General features: G+C 30.1%; 3 protein-coding genes across 55 annotated transcripts in view; 2 read left to right on the plus strand and 1 right to left on the minus strand.

The window, feature by feature from the left end:
• The window catches only part of LOC105259192 (twitchin), a 93,785-nt gene extending 86,576 nt beyond the window's left edge, over window positions 1–7,209 (plus strand). For 49 of the 50 annotated variants that reach the window (XM_025413379.1, XM_025413381.1, XM_025413388.1 and 46 more), the window contains 14 exons: window positions 81–214; window positions 746–953; window positions 1,417–1,569; window positions 1,648–1,874; window positions 2,030–2,320; window positions 2,482–2,853; window positions 3,330–3,386; window positions 3,854–4,029; window positions 4,303–4,423; window positions 4,509–4,651; window positions 4,861–5,017; window positions 5,207–5,524; window positions 5,830–5,943; window positions 6,040–7,209. In XM_025413379.1, coding sequence (XP_025269164.1) covers window positions 81–214; window positions 746–953; window positions 1,417–1,569; window positions 1,648–1,874; window positions 2,030–2,320; window positions 2,482–2,853; window positions 3,330–3,386; window positions 3,854–4,029; window positions 4,303–4,423; window positions 4,509–4,651; window positions 4,861–5,017; window positions 5,207–5,524; window positions 5,830–5,943; window positions 6,040–6,242 — 2,674 coding nt within the window. In that variant the 3' untranslated portion in view covers window positions 6,243–7,209. The remainder of the gene's footprint in view (window positions 1–80; window positions 215–745; window positions 954–1,416; window positions 1,570–1,647; window positions 1,875–2,029; window positions 2,321–2,481; window positions 2,854–3,329; window positions 3,387–3,853; window positions 4,030–4,302; window positions 4,424–4,508; window positions 4,652–4,860; window positions 5,018–5,206; window positions 5,525–5,829; window positions 5,944–6,039) is intronic. The other variant, XM_025413386.1, reaches the window with a different exon arrangement.
• A 1,459-nt stretch (window positions 7,210–8,668) lies between these two features.
• On the minus strand, window positions 8,669–12,061 carry LOC105259193. 2 transcript variants are annotated; one of them, XM_011270978.3, is made up of 7 exons: window positions 11,491–12,061; window positions 10,841–11,239; window positions 10,381–10,585; window positions 10,212–10,320; window positions 9,996–10,117; window positions 9,393–9,644; window positions 8,669–9,317 (listed from the first exon to the last, which is right to left on the minus strand). In XM_011270978.3, exons 1-7 carry the CDS (start codon window positions 11,668–11,670, stop codon window positions 8,950–8,952), a joined length of 1,635 nt encoding a protein of 544 aa, XP_011269280.1. In that variant the 5' UTR covers window positions 11,671–12,061; the 3' UTR covers window positions 8,669–8,949. The 2 variants fall into 2 exon arrangements, with proteins under 2 accessions (XP_011269280.1, XP_025269219.1); XM_025413434.1 differs by having other exon boundaries at window positions 10,841–10,989; window positions 11,491–11,507.
• A 386-nt stretch (window positions 12,062–12,447) lies between these two features.
• On the plus strand, window positions 12,448–19,358 carry LOC105259194. 3 transcript variants are annotated; one of them, XM_011270981.2, is made up of 14 exons: window positions 12,448–12,522; window positions 12,648–12,828; window positions 13,087–13,238; window positions 13,312–13,420; window positions 13,492–13,671; window positions 13,754–13,919; window positions 14,002–14,720; window positions 14,859–15,271; window positions 15,482–15,615; window positions 17,510–17,652; window positions 17,769–18,014; window positions 18,201–18,535; window positions 18,799–19,119; window positions 19,222–19,358. In XM_011270981.2, exons 2-14 carry the CDS (start codon window positions 12,753–12,755, stop codon window positions 19,312–19,314), a joined length of 3,087 nt encoding a protein of 1,028 aa, XP_011269283.2. In that variant the 5' UTR covers window positions 12,448–12,522; window positions 12,648–12,752; the 3' UTR covers window positions 19,315–19,358. The 3 variants fall into 3 exon arrangements, with proteins under 3 accessions (XP_011269283.2, XP_011269281.2, XP_011269282.2); XM_011270980.3 differs by having other exon boundaries at window positions 12,466–12,555; XM_011270979.3 differs by having other exon boundaries at window positions 12,463–12,828.
• Window positions 19,359–21,037: the final 1,679 nt, after the last annotated feature.

The raw sequence follows: 21,037 nt of genomic DNA on the forward strand, positions 1-21,037 counted from the left end.
AAGAATTCGCGCGATTGGAATTTCGACGAGTTGTGAGGAGTTTGCGTTATATCCTTGATCTCGATCATTTGTCTCGTTAGCCTGTCCGGCGGCGAGTTATTCGAGAGGATCACGGCCGAGGGTTACACCATGTCCGAAGCAGAGGTCATAAATTACATGAGACAGATCTGTGAGGGCGTCAAGCATATGCACGAAAAGAATATTATCCATCTGGGTGAGATATTGATTTTATAAAGATCATTTTTTTACAACACTCGTGAAACTTGTTAAATGTTATTTATAGTTCTTCTATTTAAATTAATAAAATAAAACAATTAACTTATATGATATATCATAATATTTTTGTAATATTTTTAATCGGAATATTTTAACAAATTTATATTTAAAAATAATAATTATATTTAAAAGTTTATAAAAATTAATATTATATATAAATAAGTATATATACTATATATATATATATATATATATATATATAAATTTAAATATTAAATAAATTTATTAATTTTATATACATATATATATATATTTTTTTTTTATTTATATAAAAATTTATATAAAATTTTGCTTCCGATTTTTAAATTGTAATTTGCATATTTTAAATTTTGGATGCAGATAATTCATGATTATTATGAAAACACAGAGCTATTTTATTAAATATATAATTTTAAATATTAAAAATTATATTGTTTTATATAAAATTTTGAATATATAAGATATAGAAAAGATATGTCATTGTATTTAGATATCAAGCCCGAGAACATCATGTGTCAAACTCGCAACAGCACCAACGTAAAACTAATCGATTTTGGTCTGGCCACTAAACTCGATCCTAATGAAGTAGTAAAGATCAGTACAGGTACGGCCGAGTTTGCTGCCCCCGAGATCGTTGAACGCGAGCCGGTCGGTTTTTACACTGATATGTGGGCTTGCGGCGTACTGGCTTATGTACTGTGAGTAAATTTTTCCTAATTACAATAATCTTCATAATATACAAAGAAATATGTTCAATATTTTCTAATAATATTGCATTGAAATGTTTCGAAAAGCACGCAATATCTTACATTTTAATATGTAACAAATAACATTATTAATATTTAGTATTATGTAGATGGATAATAGAAGATTGCTTTAAAAATATAATGCCCTCCGAAATTAATTTTTAATACAACATGTTCAAAGCATGAAATATATCAGAAATGAAATCCACACAAGAAGATGATTTATTGTTAGATTTCCAATCATATTTCTAATCGTAGTATCTAATTAATTTTTAGTCAATTATTTTGCGCACAATTTTAAGGAAAATTATTGAAAAATTCTGAAAAAATGCACTTATATTTATGAGAAGAAGAATTTTCTTGAAAGAAAAAGAAAAATTGTACCGAGATGTTCTAGTATTCATCGTTTGCATAGATTGAGTGGCCTTTCGCCGTTCGCGGGTGACAATGATATCGAGACCCTGAAAAACGTGAAGGCATGTGACTGGGACTTCGATGAAGAGGCGTTCCGTGACGTTTCCGAAGAGGGCAAAGATTTCATTAGACGACTACTCATTAAAAACAAAGAGTACGGTTTCTTACTATATTTCATATACAAAAAACTTGTCGAATCTTTCTATTTTACTTGTATATTCTCGCCTTTCAGGAAACGCATGACGGCGCACGAATGTCTTCTTCATCCGTGGTTGACCGGTGACCATAGTAAGTGGACCAATCCGATCGCCAACAGCCGTTATCTCAGCATTAGGGATAGATTGCGTGCCAAGTATGAGAATTGGGACAAGTACGTCCTTCCCATCGGCCGCTTAGCCGAGTACTCGTCGCTCAGGAAGCTTTTGATCGAGAAATACAGAATCTACGATTCTTGCTTCGGTAAGTATAATTAATTATATTATAATTAAAACGTAATATAGGATAAGCGTAATATATGTAACGACAAACACAAGTATTCAATGAATATAAAATGAGTAAAAATTTCACCAAAATCTCAATTCTCTTGAATTAATAATTCATATTTTTTTTCACAGATCGCCGACAAGCGGCGCCCAGATTTGTTATCAAGCCGCAAAGTGCGTTTGCATACGAGGGACAAAGTGTGAAATTCACCTGTCGCGTGATCGCAATCGCAGCTCCGACGCTGACTTGGTCGCACAACAATCAGGAACTACGACAGTCTGTTAAATTCATGAAACGGTATCATGGCGACGATTATACCTTCATCATCAACAGAGTGAAGCTGGAAGATCGAGGAGAGTATATCATACGCGCTGAGAATCATTATGGCTATCGCGAGGAGGTTGTTTTCCTTAATGTACAACGTAAGTGTTCTCTTTATTAAAATTTTATACATATATTATCCGCAACTCTATAATATTCGATATCGTTTGATGTATTTGATATCAAATATTTTTAAGTTTAATATATTTACGTATTAATTTTTGGAATTTATTTAAACCTCTGTTTTTCTTCGTTCTTTCAGCAATACCGAAAGAAATTCCAAAATACAGACCCGAGCTACATCCGGTTCGCAGACGAGAACCACTCGGCTACAATGTGTGGTTGGAGATGATCGAGTCGGCGCCAAGCTTCACCTTCCTGTTGCGGCCACGTGTCATTCAGATCAGACAGACATGCAAACTGCTTTGTTGTCTGAGCGGTAATCCACCGCCTACCGTAAAATGGTACAAGGACAGAGAAGAATTGTCCAAGCATAACTATCCTATGAGTAACGCCGACGGAGTCGTCACGATGGAGATCATTGATTGCAAGCCGGAGGACAGCGGCAAATATCGCTGTGTGGCTACCAACAAGCACGGCAAGGACGAGACCAGTTGCGTGGTCATCGTAGAAGGTACTAGATAAATAAATTATTAACTATATTATTAAATATTGAAATATTGATAAATAAATTATTAAATATTGAAAAGAAGAGAATATTAAAGTTAAAGATTATTTTATAAATAATTTTAGGATCGAATGTTCTTATTTACTTTTTGTATAAATAACTGGAGATTATTTTAAAACCGCAAGAAATTCGATTGATTTCAGTCTAGATACATAAATTAATTAAATTTAATTATTTCACGATAAGATAAGTTTCTCAAAAGTGAAACACGTCATTGCTATAATTAATTCTAAAAGTGAGGGCTAGTATTATAAAATTTACTTTATGCGCAAAGAATTTTATATTTGAAATAGATTTTGTATAATTTGTGAATTCACTTTTTTGAATTCTCCAATCTCAATAATGAGAGCGATAATATTCTCGCTATAATCTATTGCCGATTTTGCTGACGAAGCATACTTTATCGAGCATTTGTGTTGTAGGCACTGGAGAAACGGAGGAGCAAGTAAAATTAGCGCACGATTTCCTACATTCCGGAGGTAGAGCTGTTTCAGAGCTTACCCCGTTTGTGTGCAATCCTTTTCCACCTTTTTATTACAAGCAATGCTTTATTAGTTAATAGATGTTGTGTGTCTACATGTATTGTGAAGCTTTTTCCATTAGAAATCATAGACATTGCACACATATATTCTATCACTAGTTACTAGCTCTACATATAAATTATTGTTATTTTATGTTATTCAGATTTATTCGAACAACTGAAATTTTATTTATATATGTATACTTAAAAAACAATGATTTTCTAAATTGTCGCGTAATCACGTATGTTTATTTCCCTTAATCTATATATACATACTTTATGTTGAATTAACTTCCCCGTTTAATTTCTTACTCATATAGTCTGCTTTTTTTCATTTGCAGCAAAACGCGTCTCATGAATCATATTTGCTATTATAGATTTATATGCAAATATATTGTGTTTAATAATGAATGATTTTATTTTAAGATCGAAGATTTATTGAGCAACCATTAAAACCAGCACCACCGCCTATTGTGACGATTCACAAGTCTAGTGGTTACAGTGGCTATAGTTCCACCACCCATCAATCAAGTTCATCGCACAATTATAGCAGCTCCACTTCTTCCGGCAAATACAATTCCACGATTTCCTCTTCGTATAAGGTACAGTAAGAAAAAGATATATATATATATATATAAATTTTTATAAATCATATAAAATATATATGAGACACATATATTTTATATATATTCTTTGCTTCATATCATATAAATCATCCTATTATGTAAAATCTTAGAAAGTTACACATTTATTATAAAATATATAATGCACTTAAAGAGTTGATATGTGTGTAATATTTAAAATATTTTACATAATATAAGAGATAAGAATATTTTTTTAAAATGTTACCAATACATCTTTATATATAATTGTAGGATAGCTCCAGCGTTAAAATTAACGAATCTTCTGACAAACGAAGCGTGAAGAAATATGGCTCGAAGCTCGACACCACCGGTAGTCCATCTCGATCTAGGAGCTCGACAAAAGAACTCATACGTAAGCATATTAGTTTATGTCATAATTTTAATAAATAATTTACGAATATTTAACATATTCTTAATTTTAATGTCATATGTTAAAGAACCCTCGGACGATTCGATGAGATCGCCACAGTTTACACAGAAGCTTAAGGATCTTACGGTCAACGACGGCGAACAGCTGGAACTTAAAGTCAAAGTTGACGGCGATCCGGAACCACAAATCACTTGGAGTAAAAACGGCAAGGTAGATACATAAAAATTAACTTTCGCGATAATTAAAATAAAATCTTACCGTGCACTATCTGCTAGTAAATTATAAATTAAATCTATGAACTAAAATTATACGAATTAATTGTGTGTGTAAATAATTGTAATTATTTTAAAAAGTCGCACAGATGAAAAAATTAATTCTTATTAGCGATCACATTTACTTACGTTTATATTCTCTTGTAGCTGCTGAGCTCGTCAGAGATCATCGATCTCAAATATAAAAATGGAGTAGCCGTTCTTACGATCAACGAAGTATTCCCCGAGGATGAAGGCGAGTATACGTGCCTCGCGACCAACAGCATCGGTAGCGATACGACATCCTGCAAATTGACCATAAAAGGTAAGAATATGCGAAATATTTTAATTTTTAATATTAATTCAAATATTTTAATTTATAAATATAATATATTAATTATTATATTAATTATTTAATATATTAATTCAAGTGTGAAAGCAAATATTCTTTCATCCTCAAATTCAAGCGAAAGAGACACAATATGAAATTATATTTTGCTTTGCTCTTTTGTAGCTGTGGAGAACGCCGCTGGAAAAAAGGCAAGCGACGATAAATCGCCGAAAATTGTAGACCATCTGACAAGCATGTACGTGAAGGATGGTGAAGCAGTGACACTCAGTTGCCGAATAATCGGTGCCAAAAAGTTCGACGTGGTGTGGCTGCATAACAATAAGGAGATCAAACCTAGCAAAGATTTCCAATATACTAATGAAGCTAATATCTATAAGCTAATTATCGCCGAAATATTCCCCGAGGACTCCGGCACTTACACGTGCGAAGCTTTCAATGATGCAGGAGAGAGCTACTCGTCGTGCACGTTAAATGTACTCGGTAAGGATTTAATCGGCTGTTATCATTTATGCGAAGATAAGGGATAGGTTATTTAAACTTTCGCCTCATTTTTATTTATTGAAAATTATTAATTGATAAAATAATTTTATACTCTAAAAAAAACTGCACCCGAAGAGAAATTAAGTTCGAAATTATGACTACACACTAAGTAATTGTTCAAGATGAAACTTTTATAGAAAGTTTAAAAAAGCTCGATAGAAAATAGTTCATCATCCAAACAGTTTCCTAAAAAAAGATAGAAATTTGATTTTCTGTTTACATATGTTTTGCATACGTTTTTTCAGCTCAAAATGAAGAACCCAAGAGCCCAGCGTTCGCGACATTCCCGCAGTCTGCAACAGTGAGCGAAGGCGAATCGGTGACTTTCACGTGCAAGACTGATATTGCGCCTTTGAAAGGTAAAACTGCTTCTAATAACTTATACATTCGTTTTATAGACTGTAAGTATATCATATCGATATCAATTAAATACTAAATAAATGTGAATTTTTCAGTAACCTGGCTGAAGGACGGGAAGGCTATCCCTGAAACGAGCAGCAGATATCACTTCAGTTCGGATGGCAACACGTCCTTCGAGTTCGGCCTCAAGACTTGCACGGCTAGCGACGTCGGTCAATATTCGGCACGCGTAATCGGACAAAAAGGCGAAACAAATTCGGCATTCGCTCTTAACATCGTCAGCCCCAGCGAGCTATGAAATCGATTTTAGGAACCGGAATTGACTTTCACAAGCCGCGAATCGGAGAATATCTATCTTTATATCTTGGTATATTCTTTATGGAGAAAACACTGGAGATCGATTCAATACAAGAGCATACGTATTTTTTTTTTTTTTTTTTTTTTTTTTTTTTTGAGAAGCATTCAAATTATTCGAATATGTTTTCTCCAAAAAGAATATATCTTCATTCTTGTATGCATTCAATTCATCGAACTATCTCCGGTTGATCCTTTCTACTGGCTTTTCATTGGCCTTTCAACTTTCGCATGAAGTTTAACGAGAGAATACATGAATGAAGAAAACTGAAATGGCTCGTCACCAAGACTATTTTTAAGTCTACGACGTCTCTGTACAAGAAGAAGAAAAGGAAAACCGGAAGAAGACCAATATTTTTTTCTCTCACGTATATTCTATATGTAAATTATTTTGGAACGCTGTATTCTTTTCTTGTGTGTTTTGTCACAAAATGTCGCATGTGTGAATTGCTCGATCGTCGGGACGCGGCTTACTTGTACGAGACGAAGATCCGAATAAATTTCCGCGTCTTCGCATCTTCGCATTACGGATAGCACGCACAATTTATTACGCTAAAATATTCGGCTTTGCTGTATCGCACGACTTGGTATACGCTCGATATTTAACGGATATGTCGCGGTGGCACAATCGAAAAAAAAGTGAAATAAAATCAGAAATTTATAAGATATTCGACACGCCCAAATGCGGTTTTCCTGGTGAGACTGCCAGCATCCTCGAAGTACCATCAACATTATAAATCTCATTGGGAATCCCTCGGTGACGTCGTGAAAATGAGTATTTATATTTAGTGACATACTATCGCGATGTATCCTCCTATTCCATGTTAATGGTCGTGTTATACTTGTTTGAAGACTGCTTTCCGTCTCAGAAAAAATTTACGATAAAATAAAAAATGTGATTTAAAATGAGATTTCATTCGTTATATTCGTTATTACACTGTTGTTCATCATGATACTAATATATATTATAAGTATAATTCCTATTAATTTCACAATCGTCCTCGAGTTAGTAATTACTGTGTATAATTGTTGCGTGTCAACGAAAAAAAAGATACGATGTATTTTTTTTATATATAATTTGGTAATAGACAAAATAATTACATTGGTAAAATTTAAAAAAATTTATATAAAAGTCAATAATAAAAATAGGTTCATTCATACTTTATATCAAATTTATACTAAAGCATTGCTGATGCAATTAATGTTTCACGATATATTACAATGACTTTTAAACAATATGATAAAGCACGTGAAAGCAGAGGACGTTATGGATAAAAATAAAGCCAAATTAATTTTTTCAAAAAATACACAATTTATGATGATTTTTTTCCATGCAATACTTTTGTAATGTTTTTGCTACATTTTTTTTATTTTACTTAGATTTTTACTCTATCTATCTTATCTACTTTTAAAATACTTATTAAAATACTAGAAATATTCGATACATTGGAAGGGTGCATGCTTAAAGGAAAGAAATCCGAGGATGATGGTGGAGAACCAATCGAAGGTAACCTTGTGGAGAAGTTTGATTCAGAGATCGGAATCTGGCTATCTAGATATGGGAAAACTACCAAACCCGAGATAAAAGGAGGGACTTATTCCCAAAATACAAATTCTAAATCAAGATAATTAAAGAAAAATAAGAAACCAAATTACTAGAGATCTTCAGCTCTATTTTAACTTAAAGATCCGTTCAATAAATGAATCTTTTTTCATAATCTTTTAAAAAGACAACAAACAATATTTAATATTTTTCAGTAAATAATTCTTTTCGAGAATTATAATTAACTTAAAAACTAATTATATTTTTTAATATATTTTTAAGACCGAGTGCTGGACTTGTGATCATTCCACTGAACTAAGTAATTAATCATTGGATTGCAGTGGATTCCTATTAAATAAAAGAAATGAAAGCGCGATCATAGTTATTAAATATTTGATATCATTAAATCTTATATCATTATAGCTAATGTGATTGTTTTTTTTTTATTAATTGCTACTGTGAGAATAAATATTTATTTTTAGTGATGTACTATCGCAATGTGCTTTCCTATTCGATGGCCGTGTTATATTTGAAGATTGCTTTTCGTTTCAAAAAAAATTTACGATAAAATAAAACATATGATTTAACTCGTCATATTCGTCATCAAACATCATTATTATATATCGTTGTACCATGTTACAAAAAAAGGGTAATTTCTATTAATTTCATCCTCGAGTTAATAATTACATCTGTGTCAATGAAAAAAAATGATGTATTTTTTCGATATATCATTTAGTAATAGATAAAACAATTAATGTTGATAAAAATTTTAATATAAAAATTCGTATAAAAGTCAATAATAAAAAATGTGTTCATTCATACTTTATACAAAATTTATATACAAAAAACATTTCTGATGGGATCAATGTGTTACACGATTTATTTATGAAGATTTTTGAATATGATAATTCGTGAAAAGAGAAAATGTTATGGATAAAAATTAAGCCAAATTAATTTTTTCGAAAAATACACAGATCATGATTTTTTCAATGCAATATTTCTGCAATGTTTTTGCTGCATTTTTCTTGGATTTTCTTAGATCTTTACTCCTACTCATATGCTTCTGTGTTTAATCATTAAACATTTAATTCACGAAGATTTATATGTGTCAAGTTGTACACTCTAAGTTTGTCACCGACATAACGTGCAAATTAGCTGGATCCATCAAATTAAAAAAGATTGTATCTGAGTGCAAAAGGGAATAAAACTTATCTCGATTCTGTATAGGAATACTATGCCATGGTAACCTTTCCTTTTTTGCGCCCAAACATAATAATATACACTTATTGTTTTTCAAACATATTAACACATTGTTCTCGTATAAATCAGTGTGTGATAATATAAGGTAAAAATATACTCGACTAACATCTTGGTCACTAGAAATGTTAATTTTCTTACATATTTCCTGACGATATTCTAAATTGTCGCATGTTATTATAATACTTCTTAAATTGATTCTGTTTGGCTTATTATTATCTGTAAAGAATAACAATGTGTGAATTTTAAATTCATTATTACATATCTATATATTGTGCATAAATTAATATTTACCGATGTAACACAAAGCAGTCTTAAACTTTATTGGCATAGTCTCGAAGAGTTCACACATGTCTAATCGTAGATCATAATCTATTATTAATGGCATTGTATACCATTCATCAGAGTCACAAAAATATATATGTACAAAAGGTAATACTCCTGCCTTAATATTATGAATATATATAATTAGTTTTTTATCAAAAGCATAATAAGCAGGGATACTGACGAATTCCATGGGTAAAACCGCACCTTTAACCCATGTACCTGTGAATTGTTGAAATGGAAGAGTATAAAAAACGATATATTAATAATAAAACAAATAGTGTTTTCGACATTAATGAAAAAAAGCAACTTTAAGCGGGAATAAATTGTAGAATAAAACAACGACAAGGATATTCCATGATATATAATGCTTATGTGTTAATATCCTCACAATGTTCCTAAATTGTACATATTTTCATGAAAACTTTCAAAGATATAGTTTGTATCTCTGAAAGTTGGTTAAGATATATATAATTTAGGAACATTTTGGGGACTCATATGAGCATTATATATATTACATTAAAGGAAGTATTCACATCATATTGATTTTTTATGTTGCCTAATTAAGATCACCTTTATGGACATTGTAGATATCCAGAGATCGTAATTTACAGCGAAAATGTCCTACTCCACCTGCGAGTAATAATTTATTCTGCAGAAATGCGGCGATCATATGTCTTCTTGCACATGGCATACTAAAATATTAACAGTATTTAGATTTGCAGAGCATGTCATTTTATATAATTATTTATATCTCTCATCTTGTTATCTATTTATTAAAATACTTACATTGTCTCTAAAAACCATCTCTTAGTTATCAGAGAATAACGCCACACATGTGTGTTAAATCTCCCTGTGCCAATGCCAAATTCTCCGCCGCTAAGATATAAATGATGTCCTAAGAGATCATGTATAAAATAGTAAGTAAATTAAAAAAAAAACTACAAAAATTGCATACCTCTGGGAGTAATCTGCATTCCTGTTATTGTATTATTATTGATAATAGCTTCAGGATATTTAAATGTAGTAAGTTCAAAGAGTTTATCACCATCCCAACAATGAATGTAACATTCATTATTAACAGAAGAATTAGAACCATAGCAGATAATACTTGAATATACTTTTGGTCCAGTCTTCTTTAAAATATCCAATGGAATTGTATCCTTTTCAAAAAATTAAGATTTTAAATCTATTATATATTAAATTACAATATGTTAATACATATTTAAGATAGAATGCCATATGTATATAATCAGGTCAGGAAAAAAACAGGTATTTAAGAATATTTTAAAATTTGGAATTAATCTTATTTTATACATTTGAAAAAGAAATAAAATTTATAGAACTTTTCCATCTATTTCTTCAAAATGTTATACTGTTTTAACTTTAAGATTGTCACATACAGAGACAATACTTACCCGATTAATTTGCATCCATTCTGTCACAACAGGATTCAAATACAATTCTGATTCATCCGGAACTCTTAGATTACTGTTTCCAACTAATCTTAAAAAATTTTGCCTTGATAGCTTAAAAATCAAATTTCTTGGCAGTTCAGTGAAACGATCTAAACAAACAGCCAAACAAAGATCTTGTAATGTTTTAACGCCTAATTCTTGTGCCAACAACCAAATATTAAGTACATCTTGTGGTAATAAATGGTATTTCTCGAGAATTTCTGTTATACTTTCTATTAAATTATCTACTGCGAACAAAACGCTTAATTCCAATAATGTCAAAAGACGTCCAAGATCATTTCTCTCAAAGTTCAGTTTGATAGTATTATGTTTATCACTGTTAATCCATTTGATAAAATCCTGTAAAATCAAAGTCATTGTCTTTTGTTTCAATTATATAATAAAGTAGCTAATTTTACCAATATAAGTGCATAACATTATAATCACACCAATATACAGCTTCGATTTTTATCTATTAAAAAAAAATATACTTTGAATACTTGAAAAAACATGAAAATTTGAACGTTACAATATCATTCTAAGGAAAAACGGGTTAAACATTACGAAAAAATTTTGTTTTTAAATGAAGATAAAAATCATAATTAATTAACCTGGAAGGAAATCAATGGAATTTCATAGTTGATAAAATGTTCTGATAAACGATGATCTGCATAAGATTTAGAGAGAAGCGTAGCAAAATATCGACTCTCCTTGATCAGTTTTTTCTTGTCAATTTTAAATCGCTTGTTTTCGAGGAGCAACGTCACGGTTTCCTGGGTTTGATTTTGCATGTTAATAACAAATATCGCACACTATTATCACAATAACTTAATATGCACATTCGACGATTGTAATATTAATATTGTGATTAGTATAATACAATTCTAATTAGTATAACACAATTCTCAGATTCTGCTTGCTCTTTCCTGAACTCGTGTCAAAATAATATTTGGGGTCAGTTTTGTTGTAGTTCCAGATCACGGTAAATGCGTTCACTAGCTTGTCATTCGCGAGAATAATCTGTTCTTGCACAATGTCGGGCAATGGGAACAGGGAATAAAAATTATTCACCAAAAAAATGCGGAAAATTCGTCAATAGAAGCAGAAAATAAACGCTTTACAAAATATTCTTGTTACTGACATCCTTTTTGACATTTGTCAAAACATTCACGAATATTGACTTCGTAGTTCATATCCACATTTTTATGTTTACAGAGGGCGTATCGCTGTTAATAAATAAAATATCTTTAAAAAATGTATTGATCAAAACTTCAATTACATATAACTTTCTATAATCTAAATATCTTTATCAGATACTTAATTATGTTTAGCGTTAGAATGATTTTTTTAACATTTAAATTTGCTTTTTTTAGCAGATTTGACAAGGACAAAATCTTAGGGTAGTTTTTATAAAAGTAAAGTTGGCAGCACTGCGTCATTAAGGTAAGTTTTGAAGAATGCCATTTCACACAGGGTCTGTTCTTTTCAGCTGCACTGCTGCACTAGTGCAATAAGTTAGAAAGAGACAAACATGCTTCCTTTCACTCTAACTAATTGCACTAGTGCAGCAGTAACAGGTGAAAAGAACAGGCCCACAGTCAAGATGTGCGATCGGGGTTAAACAAATGGATGGGATATTTTTGGTTAGATTGCGATTCAACAAACTTTAAAGTCTCGTATGATAATTATTTCGTCACGATACTAAAATGCATAATTGTTTAATTAGTTCACGTAAATGACATGCGCACGTATATATTCTTTTACGTAGAAACGTATGCGAGCAAGGGTCAAAGTTGACGAAGAGCACGTTCTGCACTGCGAATTGTTTTTAAGATTTTCTGAATCTAGCGAATAGCTTTGCTATTCTTTTATTATGAAGAGACGTCAGAGGAGGCCGGTCTTGACACTCAATAGATCTCAAGGCAATTATCATGTCGAACACACTCAGAGTAAATATATCAATCTATGTGTTTTAAATTAATAATTTTAAATTATTAGAGATATGCTCTGATCAATGTTATTTATTCCTCTATTTCTATTATTTTATAAAAATTTGACATATATATATATATATATATATATATATATATACAAACGTCTCTTTTTTGTGTATACATATATATATATATATACACAAAAAAGAGACTTGTAATAGATATATATCTTATATATGGTATTTATGTTATTCTTACTATAATTGTATATAGATAGATGCAAATCAGTGAATAATATACAATCTATACAAAATGAAGCCAATAATCCATTGGCCAATTTGTGCCAATACAATTCTGATAGTGATACAGAGGATCCCAAGAAAGATACACAAAAATTAGATGATCAAGTCAATGACTTCTTTAAGGTAATTAATGGATGGTATATGAAGCAAATATAATACATGATCTGTATGTAGAAATTTTATTTTATATTTGAAGGAAATTCAACTTATTGCCCCGGAACAACCTGTTCCAAACACTGCTAATGATTCAAGCTTAACAACTAAACCAACTCCACAGTCTGTGCATCATACAAGTCAGCAAACATGTAAGAATTTAATAGGAATAATAGAGAAAAATTAAAAATATTTAAAATACTTAAAACTATGTATACTTTAGTATGGCAAGAATGTTATGATGATTCTACTGGTTATCCTTATTATTGGCACATTGAGACTAATGAGGTAACATGGGACATGCCAGATGAATTACGTTTAATAAAAAAACAATCTGAGATGGGATCTGGAGTGAAACATTCAATCCAGGGAACTCATTGGGTAGATTTTTCATCCATCGCATGTAATTGTCATTCTTTAAACTTTGGATTTTACTTTTAGTATTTAATAATGGAAAGTACTATTGAGATGAATGATTGTTGCAGATCGACAGTCACAAGCAAATATACCAGAGGGTATGATACCACAAGAGGTTGTAGCAAGAAATCGTAACAGATTCATGCACAATGAAACTCTTAAGAAGTGTAACTCGGAAAGCAAGCCAGAAATTAAGAACGAATCTCCTGTGAAGGATGATGACTCAGATGATGGGTAATGACAAATGAATAAAACTGTTAATATTTAAACTAAAATTATATTTTCTTGAGAAAAAATTATTTCTCTTTCTATTTAGACGGATAGAAATGATAACATCTTTTGGTAGTGATGGAAGCGATTCAGAGGATGAAAATAATTCCTCAGACGAGAAAAAGATATCGACAGCTTTAGAATTGGGAAATTCTAATTCTGTACCGTATCTAAAAGCTGGTGAAATTGGACCTGCTTTCCATCCAACGGGAACGCAGTCACCTACCAAAAATTTGTCTCATTCATATAAATTTGACTCGACTAACATATCAAATTGTACGAATCAATCCGAACAATCTGACAAATGTAAAATAACTGAATCTAGTAATAAAAATAGTATAGCTCAAGGAGAAAAGATTTCCATAGGAAACAAGAATAGAAAAGATATTAATACACAAAATGCAGTTCCAAAATTGGATTTTAAAGTGTCCTTAGTACCTGGTTATGGAGATGATTCAGATGGAGAAGAGGAAGTTAAGCCCAAGCAAGAGATAAAACCTTTATTCCCAATTGCGCAAGATGATGAATACATAGATGTGATAAATTCATCAAAAATGTCTCATGTTTCTACAAAAAATTCTAGTAATATACAAACTTGTGATCAGTGTAATGACAATGGAGACAGTCAAGAAACAAAGAATGATGAAAAAACGCAGGAAAAAGACTCAAAGATAGATGAAGATAAATCGAAGACAAATATATTTCTTGAGGACATGCAGATGTGTGGCAAGGCTTTTCAAAGGAAGAAACGAATAGCATTTGATGGTATCAATTATTTTGATTTGTTTATTACATCACAATAATTATATATGATAAAATGCTATGCATCATTAGTTTAAACTATATGGCAAATTTTTACAATATAAAATCTTTATATTTAATTAAATAATTTTATAATTTTAGTTCCATCAACAAAAGTTAAACAAAATAACATTTATCATGACGTTGTGGTTCAAAATGATAATAACAGCGATCTTGCAAGCAGTGAAACTATTTCGTGTAATACTGAGGACGACGATGCAAAAATTCATAATCAATCATGCACAGAAAACCAAGAAGAATCCAATGAAATGCATAAAGAAACAGAACAGTGTTCTAGTATAAAAACTGATGAAAAACTCGATTCAAAGGACGAATCCTGCGATTCGGAAGTACTTGCAGAAGACAAAACAAGTATAACCAATACAATTGAAGAGAAAGATAATGATAAAAGGGAGATGAACGACTTATCTCAGATTATAACAGAAAAATTAAAATTTCTTTCCGAAGGAAGAGAAAGCGTCTCTGCTGTCCAAACAATGCAAATTCAATTACAAGTGAGATTTTGTCATTATATAAATACTATTACATCATTTATTATCATATTACATAGCTAAAATTTAAATAGCTATTAAATAGCTGTTTTTAGAGAAGAATTATTATAAATATGTTTAAATACACTGAAATTAATCATATAATCTATCATTATTTAAATAAGTTTATCATAATTATCAATAAATTTATTAATACAGATTATTCTATTACAGACATTATCTACTGCATGGGCAGCAAATAGCTTAGAGGAAAGTTACTTTCAAAAGTGGCTGACTAATACAAATCATGAATTGGAAAGATTAGAGCAAGATGCAGCACCAGCTGGTTGGCTATGTCAGTGGGATAGGTACGGTATTCCATACATAATTTGCACTAATTTTTTATGTAAATATAAGTATTTCATACACAACATTTATGTTCGATGGCTTTATATGTGTATCATTAATCTATACAATGAAGATATACACACAAACATTTATTTATTTATTCATACATGCAATATTGCTATGTAATATTACATTATTTCATTCATCATCATAAAAAATATTCATTTATATGAAATTTCTAAATGCAAATTAGTTAATTAACAGATTTAGGAATAGGTACACTAAATAAGAATTCAGTAATTCAATATTTACGAAAATTTATAGAACACACTAAATAAGTTCCTAATATTTCAAAACTTAATGTACACTTGATTATGTGATATTTTCAAACTTTTTTTTTAATACGATTCATATACTTTCTTCAAATCAAATTAAACTAAAATTTATCAAATTACTAATTTGATAATTGTGATAAATAATTAGTTTTCGCGATTGTATAGAATAGTTATATATAGTGTTTTTAATGTATACAGATATATTTTTAAATTTTAGAACATTATATAATGCAGTTGATTGACACTTTTATCATTTCATACATAAAGCTTAACTTGAATGAAGGTGCAGAGTCCAGTAAGAGTTATGGTCTCTCTTAAAGTGTAATATATTTCTAGTGCTAAATTGAGTGATCATCTCTTATATAGTCTTAAGAAGTCTTGTGATATTGTCAATGTGATAATTAATATGTGCTGAGTGATATATTGCAATCTATTTAATGTACTTTGCTGCAAGCGATAATCCAGTAACAAGCCCGTTACTTGGATTAAAAACACATTTGTGCCATGAATAATTATGAGATAAGTGCGAAGTTGAGGTAAATTTTATTGAAATGAAGAGACAAGAAGATGCCACGAGAAAAGTGAAATAATTTTTTTATTAAATCAGATTTTAATTAATTATTGATACATAATTTACATAATAACGTAATATAATGAAAGCAAAAGAAAGAAAAAGAGAAAGCTTTGATGGATTATTTTTGAAGAATAATTATAAAAGTACTAACAGCTATTTTATTATCATTTTCTAAAATTTCATTTTCTACATTTTCTAATATTATTATTTAAAGCAAGAAAATTTAATTACAATTTATCAAAAAAATATCAAACAAGTTATTTTTTTAAACAGTTTTATATTTATCTATATAGATTAATTTTGTGCTATTTATTAAATGAAAAAATATTATAGTTTTATTAGGTATATACATTTATCTGCTGGATACATATTTCATTTTTTAATAAAATGTGAAAAATATAAAAGAAAAATATTTTATTCTTTATACATATACGTTTCAAAGTGTACGGGAGAAATATTTTATCTGGCATTATAATTTCGTTCGTTTATCTATTTTGATAGAAACATGAACGATGATTAACAAAATGTAAGTATTATCCTATCTATTATATTTTATGATGAATATCTGGTCCTTGAGATATACTAATCACAAATAAACCAGATATTATATTGGAATTTAATATTTTCATCATTATTTTTCCTGCACTTCAGTCACAAATACCTTTCTTTCCCTTCACTTTGCTGTAATCTCGCATTAATATTTCCCACAAGAGAGAGTACATTCTGATAATTACATAATTACATCTCCCATCTTCCCTGTAACAAAAGGCCTTCGTCGAATAAAAACGAGACACAACATCGCAGGTAGGAGTGAACTAGATTATGTTTTATTAATTTTTGCTTTCGTTTAAGAAACTGGTGACGGACGCGACCGAATGTTTCGCCATGGAAACATTATTTAATCGTGCATTAAATATAACATAGAAAATTACAACTGAAAACATGGTATAAATGTCAATAATATTGTTTCATATGTTTCTCCCTTTTGGCCGGGGGATTTTTCAGATCGCACAAGAGATATTACTACCACAATACATCCACTGGAACATCACAGTGGACTTACCCTGATACTGGTATTGCCGGTGGCACTGAGGAGATGGAATTATGCACAACTCCGCCACCAGAATCGGAAGAGTTAACAATCGCGGGTATAGCTCCATACAAAGACATTACGATATATCGTCAATAGAAAAATTATAAATTAAATTCTAAAACAAATTAATATATCTAGAATATATTTCATTTTTCATTGTTTTTACATTAGAATCACCTGGAACGAAAAGGACGAAGGAGAAGCAAGCTGAAGAGATGGACGATAATAAGACGGAAGACGAGAATATATCGGAGAGACGTCCCACGGATTTGGAAGCACCACCTCCACCACAAATATCTAATCCGAGTCCACCACCGCCACCGAGAATATTTGCAGAAGATTTAAAGAAAGACAAAAGGAAAAAAGAGAAGCCTGATGATAAATCCTTGGACGCAAAGAGAAAACGTTTGGGGAGAGGTAATTGATATTATAAATTTATTAATTTATAATTAATTAAATAATTATTGTAATAATAGAAAGTTATAAAGTTTTACATAGTATAATTGCATAATATATTTCTATAATATTATAAAGATAATAGTTATAATCATAATTGTTGCAGATATTAATAGAATATAATTAAAAAATTCGTATTTTTTATAGACAATATAACAACTCTAGATACGGCGCAAATAGTAAATCCTGCGTTAGAATCCTTGTCTTACACGCATCCACAAGCAGCTATGTCACCTCAAACCACGATATCTTCGAATCATGCGAATATGGAACCTTTACCACCGGGTGTGGATCTGCCGGAAACGTCCTATGAGGCGGCTACCTTGAAAGGTATAATATATAACGCAGCATCGCAGCAAAGTAATGCGATTTATGCTCCTTCGATTGGAGATCCAACAATACCTATTCTAAGTCATCATCAGGCGGGCCTGCTTCAAGAGCCTTTTGTTCATTATCCAGCCTTTCATCAACATTTGCATAATGTAAGTACTTCTACTGTACCAATAAATTCCATATTAATAAATTAGTGCTACATATATTTACATGATACATAATACTTCATTAAAACGATATTAATTGAAATATATAGAAGATATTGAAATATTAAGAAATGTGATAGCACTTGTTTTACACTAATGTATCATAAATATAAAGAATTAATTTCTCTAAAATTAGTATATTTTAGAAATTTTTAGTATGCATTTTATAAAAATTGGAATATAAATTATATATTTATACTTAACAGACAATCGCTGTTGCGAACAAGCACGGTGGGCAGAATGCAATTCAATTTATGGTGGGATACACGCCGATTTATACAAATAATAAAATCATCGCCAAACCGCCGGTTAAGGCTTCGAAGGAATCTCTGGGATCCGCTCTTGATTCCTTTTATAATGATATTGCGCGCATCGAGAAAACGGAAACAGAACGAACAGTGCAACAACAGGATCCTGTTGTTAGTGTAACGGAACAAGCACCCGCCCCGATAGAGGAAATGAAACCGGAAACGGAATCGGAAACCGTATCGAATGATACAATTATGAAAGAACGGAAAAAGAAAAAGGTTTTTAGTTATATATTGCACGATGTTCTTGTCACACTTGACACACGCATACACATATACACATAAATTAATTCAAAAATTGAATGTTTTATATGATTTCAGGCGAGACTTAGTATCAGCAAAAAGCATAAGGAAATGTCAACTATGGTGGCAAAGTGGCAAAGGGTACAAAAAAATCTAGAAGATACTGTATAAATAATAAAAACCGATCGCGCGAAATAAAATAATTAATTGTCGTACAAGAAATAATATGTTAGATTATATTATTGATATATATAATTTCAGATTTCTCATGTATGTACATATGCATTGTTAAATATTTCTTTTATTATAAAATACTTTAAGCTTTTTTATGTATGAAATATATTATGCACAGATTTACGAAATTGCAAGAATTATGTAGCAATATCACTTGTATCAATTCGAACACAGTACTTAATTCACGTAACTATCATGTATCTGTTTTATGATTAATCATTAAGTTTGCAATTAAATTGCACAACCACACTCGAGAAAAAATTATTCACATATAGTCGTAGTTAAATACATATAATTCTGTATAGAATATTGTATAACTTAATTGTAAACTTTACTTTTTAAAAAAAAACAATGCACAAATATTTTTTTTATTTTATTATTTTTTATTATTTTTATTATCCTATGTAAACGGACAGAGAGTATTTATATATACATGTAATTATACATATTTGTCTATAATTATATATGGAATTTTTTCCTGGTCATCTATTTACAAATTATGATAACAATCATTAATGCCTTTTGATTTAAACGAAGTATCGTAGAAAGTATTTTGAATATTAAAATTGCCATTATGTGTGATGTTATCATGTGTAACGCGAAAAATCACGTTTATTTAATATAGGCTTAAAAAGATTAAGAAATATCACTGCCGTATGCTCTTTTATCTGATAATAGATAATAAAATATAAATCACATAATTAAAGATAAAAGTCAGAAACATTGACATTATTAAAGAAAATGTTACGCAATTTTATGGCGCCGATCATTTTAATTTTGGATTTAGTGAACAATACTAAATGATTAAATAATTATTGATATTTCGTGACAAATTTTGGAAAAATTCCTTATACAAATTGCACTAAAATTATTGATTTCCTTTTTGGGATTTCGAATTGTTTATCTAGAAGCAGAAAAAATTGACGAATAAAATCATATTCTTCATAATGAATGCATAATGATAATTCGATCTATTATAATGCGAGGATTCACATTATATCTTTAAACATATTATTTAAATTTTAATTCGAAACTTGTATACTTATTTATACGTGTGTGTGTGTCATTAAAAAAATCGTGCATTAAATTATATTCGTCGAGATAAAATTATTTCCAAGTTTTTCAATATGCATTTAAAATTAATGCTCTCTCTCACAAATTATATAATCTCTCTCTACAAAAATCAGGTGTGCACGAATAAAAAGCTTATTTAATTAAACATTTATAAATATAAAACTCTTCCAAGAAAAAATAGCTTATATTTTTCATAGCTCTTTCTACTGTTTCTTTTTTTCTTTACATTTCGAAGCTTAGATATAAGAAGACATGAAAATCTATAAAAAATTATATTTATATTTATAATAATTCATAATACGAGGAAAAAATTTCATGTATACTCAAATATAAATATATATAATTATTTTGGCATATAAAAAATTTAATTTCTATATTAAATTAATCATATTTCTTTAGAAATCCAAAATAAATGCATGAAACTATATTGTGCGTGGAAACTACGATAATATTGGAATTAATATTGAAATATCTTAATCTTTTGACAACTGTCGTCACGTGAACTTGTTTTTATTTTTCAATTATATTGATGGCGTCACGATTTCACTTGTATTTGCTCTCGTGCAGTCTCTTATCATTTACAGCG

This window comes from Camponotus floridanus, unplaced genomic scaffold (genome assembly GCF_003227725.1).
Source record: "Camponotus floridanus strain SB8 unplaced genomic scaffold, Cflo_v7.5 scaffold66, whole genome shotgun sequence".
Taxonomy (NCBI): Eukaryota; Metazoa; Arthropoda; class Insecta; order Hymenoptera; family Formicidae; genus Camponotus; species Camponotus floridanus.